Below are 9729 nucleotides of genomic sequence, written 5' to 3' on the forward strand. Positions count from 1 at the left end.
CCCCCCCCCCGAAGGCCTTAAAACACACAACTTTGCAAGCTCTCCACAATCGTTTGCCCTTTTCCTTCACCCTCTCTGCTTAGTGCGCGTTTCTGACCCACAGAGACCCTGCTGGACTGTGAAACGGGACATTGAATTTGTGGTTGGGGGGGGGGGGGGGGGGGGGTAAGCAGATTTGAGCCGTTATGCGTCAAACCGAGCGCTGTGAGGTGCGGAAAAGGATTTTTTGTGCAGTGTCACGCAGGGATCAAATCAAAAGCGCGTTTCCAGCACATACAGAATCAAATCAAATCAAATGAACAGCTGACGCAGAATCAAGCGGAATGAAATAGTTTGGAGTTTCTGTGGCTCCATCGTCTGCGCATGCGTAATTTTAAGCTCGCAATTAATTCCTAGATCTTTTGAAATATGCTCATTTCAATCATATTTATGACTCAGCTGCAGGCAGATCAGGTCAAAGCACAAAAATTAAAGTCCCGCGCGTCTGGGTCTTGATTTAGGCCTCGTGGACAGAGCAGCTCCTGTCCATGAGAGGTGGGAGGAATCTAAACACGCAGCCTCCTCTGCCTCCATCTCTGCCCCTCGTCCTTCTCCTGCTGCTCTTGAAGGCACTTGCGTGTGATGGATGAATTAAAAAGCCTTTCCATCCGGCAGCACAGGTTAAAGGCCAGTGGCAGAGCAAACACTCATAATTTTCCCTCCAAGAAGTAAAAATAAACCCGGTGAACGCCATTAATCACGCGCCAAACACGCACAAAAGCACAACCTTGGTGTATTTTCTTTCTCTCTTTCTCCCTGGGCACAGTAAAGCCATGCAGGGGCCCGGAAAAAACAAAGCAAAGAGAAAACTGAAGCTGTAGATTCAAAGGCAGGACAGCAGCGGAGGTGTAACTGGACCCGGCGGGTAACTGGAGCTGATTATTGCCTTGGTGATGGTTTCTCTGCCTGATCCAAGACCTGTTTGACCTGCAGTCTGACAACCAACCTTAGAGGGGATGCACATGCACACAAACCAACCTTAATGAGCAGCAAAACGCGCATCACAAAATAAAATTACTGTTTGGATTTGAACATTTAAACACGACCTGCCAAATATGCATGCACGGTTTGGGGAAAGTTAAATGCAAAAAAAAAAATATATATATTATATATATACAATATTTTTTTGTGTTTTTTACCACCATTTGTAGTTTTAACAAATACATTTGATTATTTGCACATGTTTTTGTTGTACAAACAACATAAAAAGATTGTTTGACAGTTCACAAAGGTTAACTGTGAATTAAACAAAACATTTATGCTTTCTGATTTACAGTATTTTTATGTTGTGATTTTACATAGTTTCTACGTAAATTCTACTGACATTTCTTACAGTGTACTAATTCTGTATTTAAAAAATAAAATAACGGAAATAAATGGTTTAAATTAGCTATAACGAAAAAATTTAGCAACCAGACCCAAATTTATGCCCAACCTTCCGGCTGAAAGTGGTTAATTATTGATAAAAGCTCAAGGTTTGAATATAAATTTATTAAAATTTAACCGTTCAGGCTCGTGCCATTTAAACGCCCAAATCCTGATTTGTGAGTCGGTTTATTAGAGCATTTGATGATTGTTTAAGCTAAAATGGTACAATTTCAGGTTAAAAACTGCAGGGAAAAAAAATCACCATTTATTAATTTCCTGTATTTAATGTTCAAAGTAAAGCAGAATCACCAGAAATCAACCTGACGCACAATTTTGTTTCAAATTTACGCACTGCTCGCTAATTATCTCCTGAAAAATCTGCATTGCAGCCTGTGGTTCGGGACATGTTGGGTCCAAACAGCATGATGCGAACCTTCCGAAACAAGAGGTGTCTTGTCTCAAATGCCCATTATGGAATATAAGAACAGAAAGTGTTTCAGAAGAGGTTCCTACCTGGGTCCCCGCAGGATAGCACATTCTTCGACACATTCAGTTCCATTCCAGCTGCCTGGAAAACACAACAAACACCAGAAGTTTAAAACAAGAAGAAATCACGACCCGGACTCTTTCTTCTCCTTCTGATAACGAGCCGTTCAGGAGGTAAACTCTGTGAGGAGTTTGGGCCGAGCAGGGTCATCCCTGAGCCTCCTCCTCTCTGCAGGAGTCTCTTTTCTGTTTCATGTCCTCAGAGCGCGCGGACCTCCTGACTCCTGACCTGCTGGTGAGTCTCCTCCGAGTGTAATGTTCCCAACATGACTTTAAATAAAGCTCCAACTGTTGGAAGGTACCACCGGCCATCTTCTCTGATCTTCATCCACAAGAAGCGGAGTCGAGACTCGCGTTTTCATTTCCCTCAACTCGTATTTTTAAAATCTGACGCGTAAAAGCTCCAAAAGCGACACGCGCTCAGGCGACCAGACAGAGATGCATTATTCATTTATTTATGTTTGCTCACCTGTTGGTTCCCAGTGGACGAGAGAAGAGAAGGACTGCAGCCTCACGGTGTCCCATGCAGGTAAATCCAGTTTAGCGGCGCCGGCTGTGCGTAAAAACGCTGCGTTCACGGCGGATGGGCGCTGTGCTCGTCTCCGCTGCGTTGCCTTGGTTTTTCTTCTCGTGGCTCTCCGCTGCACGCCTCGCGATGACGTCATGATGCCCCCTCCCCCCTCCTGCACGCCACCTTCAACTACTGTCTCCCACGCTGCCGTTACCATTTTCACCATCATCATCACGATTCTTTATTTACACATAAAACAACAACAACAAGAAAAACAACAACACAGTTTCCCTCTTCTGTTATGCTCAAAGTTTTATTTCTTATTTTATTCTTTTAGAGTCACTTAATTCAGTTTTTGATTATCTTTGAATTCGTTTAGTCATCTCGGTTTCAGCAAGAAGACGCGTGCGTGAGAAACTTTAAATAAAGCATCAATGGTTCAAATAATGACAAATAAATAAAAAAATAATTATTATAATTATAATGGATGATTGAAAAATGAATATGTAAAATTCTTTGTAGAATTTAAGGTTTCAGATTAAGTTTAAATGTATTTTATTGATTTATTTATTAGTGCGTTATTGGACAATAGACAAATGAACCAGATTCAGCCAAAAAGTGTTAAAAGTCAGTTTCAAAACAAAACACAAATTTAAAGCTTCAAATAAAGCTCATCCAAATTATTGTAAGTAGGAAACATACATCAAAATGCTATTTAACTGAAACATAACATGACAAGATCCACAAATAATAAAAAAACCTGGCAGATCCTAAATGTCAATAAATAAATAAATAAACTTTTATTTTCGTGCACCCCGTGTTTTCCACATTTTTGGAAACAAACACAAAACTTAAATATTGTCAGATTCCTTAAAGTTACCGTATGTTAGTTAAAAACACGTATTTATTCACTTTTCTCAACTTTGGCTCTTAATTTATCTTTAAAGTTTTGGCTTTTATCCATTTTCTTTGCTAATTTAAGTGTTTATTGTATTCATTTATTTATCTAAAAACAAACAGTGGTCATTTCTTTATAATCAATTTGCAGTTTTATCATAAATCATCTACATTTGTTAGTAAAAAAATCTAAATTTTATTGACTAATAATTTTCAGTTTTCTGCTGTTTTTTGATTATTAATGACATGGAAAATAAACAGTCCTTGAACTGTTGATAATTATCAGATGTTTTTATTTGAATAAGGTTTAAGGTTTAACATGCAACATAAAGCTTTGTCCTTTTAAAAAAAAATGTTGTTTTAGATTTGATTTAAACAAAGTAAACATCTCAGAGTTTTTAATATTTTATTTTTTATCTTTAGTAAACTCATTTAACCCAGGAAATAATTGGGTTAATGTTTCCTGGGGGAACAGTGGAGTTTTTGCTGCTGGAAGTAAAAACAAAAAAAAACAGTTTTAGTTCAAGAAAACAAAGGGATGATTTAGGTCCGGTGAGCCCGGCAGAACTGAACACATTAATGAGCAGAAGCTTTAAAAAGCTGAGACAGATTAAAGTATTTAGACATCGAGCCGGAACAGATTCACTTCATGTGGCTTTTAACTAAATTACACTAAAAATAAATCAAGTAAAATTTAACTCAATTATTCAGGTCAAATGAAACACATTAAAGAAAAATATAGTTATTGTTAAAAAAAAAAAGAGTATGTTTTTATTTGTTTTATGTTTGTAAAAAAAAAAAAAAAGATCTTCCTTGACACACATCCAGGCCAATCAGAACTTTTCCAGCTTCACACACTTTTGGTCCAAAATGTAAGAGAAAGCATGAAGTTGGTTTGTTGCACCCTAAACTTTATTTTTCCACCATCAGGCCAGGAGCTGCACAGAGCTCTGAAGGAGGGAGGGAGGGGGATTAAAAGGCCTCCATCAGACCTTCCTTTCCACTCTGCTTCTTCCAGCTTCTCACCTCCTCAGCTGTTTTACCCATTTCGGATCACTGGACTCTTACACCAAAGTGGAAAGGATTCAAACGCTTCTCTCGTTGCCAGGAGGTCACTGAAGAGCAGATCTCGCTTTATATCCATGCCAACATTTGGATTATTTTAAAGCGCCTTTAAAGCAACGCTTCTTAAAGAGCGAAATAATGTTCAACGACTGCAGCTTGTGTAAACCCAGATATGAAAAGGTTACTGGTGCAGTTTGAAAGCGCTTACTGCAGTGGTTTCACATAAATTGATATGCAATTTAAAAACTACGGGTCTGAGCTGTAACCAGATCACCGCAGTGGAAGCTTTGACTGAGCCGTTGTAACAAACATGGCAGCATTGAACAAGCGCTTTAGCTGTTTAGGTGAAAACACACAGAGTGGTCGGCATGCGGTCACTTCATTTAAAGACAATAACCAAAAGAAAAAACACTCATAGTGCATATTTTGTTTTATTTCCTTTATGAATTATTTTTTTTTTGGTCAGGTCTTCATCATGACTTTTCTCTGAGTAGCTTTAAGTGTGCCTCAACACCGACCCCCAGTTAAAACTGTACCCACATATGTGTAATTGTCTACCTGTGAGGCCTGCATTGCTAAATAATGAGTCCCTAACACACACACACACACATACCCCCACCCCCCAACACACACACACACATGCACACACACTGTAATTAGGCAGTAGGCAGGCAGGAAAATGCTGTGATTACTCGAGGAGTGACTCGAGGAGTTAAGTAGTACCCTGAAGGTGAGGCCGTGGCCTCTTCTCTCCTGTGCAAATAGGTAGAGGGATTATTTGTGTCTTTTAGTTTGTGTGTGGGTGGGTGTGTGTGAGCAAGAGAGAGAGAGTAAGGGAGAGAGAGAAGGGGGAGAGCATGGTGTGTGTCTGTGGCCAGGACCTGTCTGATGGTCACCTCTGCACTGTAAATAGTTATTCTTAAATAACAGCATGGACGACACAAGACAACAAACTCACCAAGGGTTGAGTTTGAAAGATGGGAGGTAATGAGTGTGTGTGTGCGTGTGTGTGTGTGTGTGTGCAGTGACCACCCTTATAAATTTCCTGCCCCTTCTCCGGCTGCCCCTGGACCAATAGTCTTATCCTCCTGGGTTCCAAGCTTTTGTTTGGCGTGGATTTTTAATTCCTCGTGGCTATTTGAGATTAATAATAGAACATCATAAACATAAAAATCAATCATATTGTTTCTGAGCAACTAAGAGTAAAAAAAAATACTGTATATTATACATATTTCAGTTTAGAAATAAAATCAAGATGTAAAGACTATGAATAAGAGCAACAAAATAAAGTTGCATCAGGATGCAGGGTCTCAGAAGCTTATATATATATATATATATATATATATATATATATATATATATATATATAGTAATCCCTCTCTACTTCATGGTTCATTTATTGCAAACTCGCTCTATCACGGTTTTTCAAATTAAGATTGGAAATGATGACACACAATTGACTGCTTGATGGATGAGCCGCACCATCGGCATGGAATTTTCTATTTAAAATCAATTATTTTACATTATTTAGCACCTGCTGCACCTTTGTGCAGCCCACACTGCAGGATAAACTTCCTGCTGCAGCTGATCAGCTGTTCTCTGTGCAGTGGGAGAAGTGGGCGTGGCCAAGAGTGCTTGCAGGTGTCAAAGAGCAGAGAAGGCAGGAGCTGAAATCATGACGTTCTGTGTTCTTTTAGAGCATTTAAAGTTTAGAAACATTGTTTAGAATATTGCAAGAGTGTGGGAAGACTTTAAAACGCCTATATATATATATGCACACATAGCTGGGTCTGGATTCTGCTGTTCTCGGTTGTACCTCCATGTGGTGTGATCAGTTGGTGAACAAGACGTTTCCAGCTTGTTTCACGATGTTTGTGGCGGTTCTCAATTTCCTCACTTGAGTTGCACAAGTGTCCAAAATGTGTCTCTTGAAGTATTGATAGAGTCATCGCCCGGTGTTTTGACCCTTGTTGTGTGTGTTTCCAACCCCTGTCCAGAGCACTAGAACCGTGTTTAAACACCAGCACAGCAGCTCGCTATGACATAAAACTTTCGAGGCAAATGTTTAAAAACATTGCTGATGTTATATAATAGTTATTAAAAAAATCAACGAGGTATAATTAAAGATTTTCTGAAACCAGCTGCTCAAGATGCTGCCGCACGGCTCCCTGGTCGCTTGGTCACAAACAGCGTTCAGTGAGGCTGCAACAACAATTTAAGAACATGCAGCAATTTTTCCCACAATTATTTGTTGCCAAATAGTCACAATTCAGTGAAATGTCACCTTTAGTAACTGTGAAATAAACAAAAATGTAGTCTTAAATCAAAAGTCTTAATAAACAAAGCTTAATAAAACTTTGTATCGCCCCTATTTGGCCACTTTTAAATTGTAGTCATTTTATTTATAAATTGCTAATTCACAACAAAGGTCATCTCAGGGCACTGCACAGAAACATTCACATACATTTTAAAATGCCAATTAGTAAATATTATCTATCTGAAGCCAGCAGAATGTGTGGAATCGCTGCTGTGTTGCCATTTCCCATTCTGAGCTTCTCACGGCGACAGTAGGAAGGAAAGACTTGGTTTTAACAGGAAGAAACTTCCAGCAGAACCAGAACCAGGCTGGGCAGCCATCGGCCTCGACCGGCTGCAGGGTGGACAGGAAAGAGACACAGACAAATAAACAACTTTCTGGAGTAGCATATAATCCCAGATGGTTTATGGAAAATAACAGTGTAATGTAAAATTATTTGTTCAAAAGGTTTATAAAGTCGTATTTGCACAAACCACTTAGACAATTTGAAGATTGAGTTTTCAGGATGAGCAGTGTAGCCATTTCGGCCGTTTGCTTGTGAACTCTGTGTCGATCCAAAATCTATCTGCAACAGGTAAGATAATAACGATTCACTACTTTAAAACGTCCCTTTAAGATCAGAGCTTCAAACCTTTAAAATGCTGATCATTTTCCTCAGTGTTGGCTTTTTTAAAAATCAAAACCTCTTCTTCTAGGGTTTTTCTTCAGCGCAGTGTTACAGGCGGAGGAAACTAGAGCTGGAGGCGTTGGCGTCTCGGGCCCGTTTTCCGCGCAGCAAGAAACGGAGAAGTGCGTCTGAGCGAACTCTGCAGAATCAATCAGGAGGGGTTTTGCGAATGTGACGCTGGGCAGCTCGACAGGAGCTTTTGTTCGGATTTTTCAATAAATCAGAGCAGAGCCGGAGAGTCTGTCTTCATGTCAACAAGACAAACACTCAACCAGCCTGCAGATGTGCAGATACACAACAAGCATGTCAGAAAGCCACGGAACAACGGAGGGATATTTACTGCATCGAGTTTCCACCGTTATGGATTTATATCCTCTTCAAAACATGTGAGCAGATGAGGATGAGGTCATCCTCTCATCACTGGAGGTATTATGGGGAATAAAGGCCTACCAGTGGCTGTTTCACCCCCCACCCCGCTTTGTGTTTGACGCACATGTCACAGTTTCCAATCTGTAGTGAAATTAGGGATGTTTTGATTAAGCGGGTCTCGGAGATTACTTACATAAACAGGTCTGGAGCAGAGATCATCATTTCAAGAGGAGGCATCATCCCTTCTTCTCCACTTTGTCCAAACTCGGCAGCTCTCTCGAGCTTAGCGCTGATGAGAATCGGATGTCCCGCTTCCATTTTTTTATTTGACTTTTTTTCATCAGAGCATAAATATAATGCAGGCTAAAGCGATTTCTCTTTTTGCTCTGGCATTTTAGTGGCTGAACACCAAAACTGCTTTAAGGGACGTGCAGGATCTTAAGAACCGGATCTGGTTTGGAGGTTTTGATTAGTTCTGAATCACCTGGACCTTTAAGACGCTGGAGGACAAATCCTTCTATAAAAGATTCAAGACGTAGTATTTCTTGAAGGAACGCAAGCCGGAGTTTAAAACTGGGATCGGCTTTGGTTGAAAAATCTTGTAGCTATAGCTCAGGGCTATTCAACTGGTGGCACAGGGGCCAAATTAGGCCCACAGGTGAGCTCAGTTCGGCCCAGCAGTGGGTTCATTTTTAAATGAAACTAGATTTTAAACCATAAAACAAACTTAATGACAATAACCGCTGGATGTCCAGCCCCTTATTATTTGAATAACCCTGCTATAGCTGATTTGATCAAACTTTGAAAATAACATTTTACGAGATCTCACGCTGCGTGCTAGAAGTAACTCTCAGCTACAACCAGTGGTGTAGTCTACGTGATACACTGCTGTACGCCGTATACTCACTAAAACAACTTGGGAATTTTCGTATATCCACTTAAAAGTGCCCAATGACACGTGACCATTGGACACGTGTCATTGATATGTTGAAACGTTGAAATGTCAGGGCAGAACGCATCATAAATACCCTCAGAGAAAAGAGGCGTCCCTCTTCTTTTGGGTGGGGGTGTCTATTTGTATTCCAGGAGGTGCATGTGCCACCACGAGCCGCTCCAGCTACGTGACGCTAGCGAAAGTGACGCAGAGCGTCGCCGGAAAAAGAGCGAGGGGTTTTTCAGAATTAAAGTTTAGACCGGATCTTACATTTTGCCATGTCAAAAGTGTTGGCAACGTTTGAAGCCAGCGGCAAGTTTTGAGAGCAATAAACAGCAAAACCCTTATTAAACATCAATTCTTGGTCACATTACGATACATTAAATAATTTTTTTTAAACAACACTTTATTTAAAGCATTCATATTTACACGTGACACTTAAAGCCTAAAACACTTTCATATTTTGTCCAATTTACTTTAAAAGTCTGAACTAAATAGAAAATAACTTATATTATTAAATATGATAATATGCATGTGTGTGTGTGTGTGTGTGTGTGTGTGTGTGTGGGGGGGGGGGGGGTAATGTACATCCATCCATTATCTTGCACTTCCTAGGGAGGTGCTTCGGGCAAATCAAAATAAATTGATGATTACATTGTACTAACCAGTGTACTTTGGTTTCTAAGCACAGTATACCCACTACAAAACTGTGGACAACACCTCGGGCTACAGCCATATGAAGTTTTAGCTCAGCATCTGTAAAATCTACTGACGTTAAACTGGTTTTGTGCTGGTTATGCTTCTTTAGCTGTAGCTTTATCCTTTTCTTTACACCAACGAACAGATGCAGACAAGTTTGATGCAGGCAGCAATAAAAAAGTAAATATTCCTGCAGACTGAGCTGACTCCTGTTCGGTTATGGCAACATTTGAAGCAAAAAGATTTTGCTGTCTGGTGGCGTGCACGTGTTGCACTTTAGTTAAACTGGGAAAAGAAGATGGGGATATTTCTTGTTA

General features: G+C 40.1%; 1 protein-coding gene across 2 annotated transcripts in view; it reads right to left on the reverse strand.

Moving 5' to 3' along the window:
- pitx1 (paired-like homeodomain 1) overlaps positions 1 to 2476 on the reverse strand; it is a 9177-nt gene extending 6701 nt beyond the window's left edge. For both annotated transcript variants that reach the window (XM_037687282.1, XM_037687280.1), the window contains exons 1-2: positions 2423 to 2476; positions 1921 to 1975 (exon numbers count right to left, since the gene is read on the reverse strand). In XM_037687282.1, the coding sequence (XP_037543210.1) occupies positions 1921 to 1966 (46 nt within the window). In that variant the 5' untranslated portion in view covers positions 1967 to 1975; positions 2423 to 2476. The remainder of the gene's footprint in view (positions 1 to 1920; positions 1976 to 2422) is intronic.
- Positions 2477 to 9729: the final 7253 nt, after the last annotated feature.

The sequence above is a fragment of the Nematolebias whitei genome, chromosome 14, assembly GCF_014905685.2.
Source record: "Nematolebias whitei isolate Nwh7 chromosome 14, NemWhi1, whole genome shotgun sequence".
Lineage (NCBI taxonomy): Eukaryota > Metazoa > Chordata > Actinopteri > Cyprinodontiformes > Rivulidae > Nematolebias > Nematolebias whitei.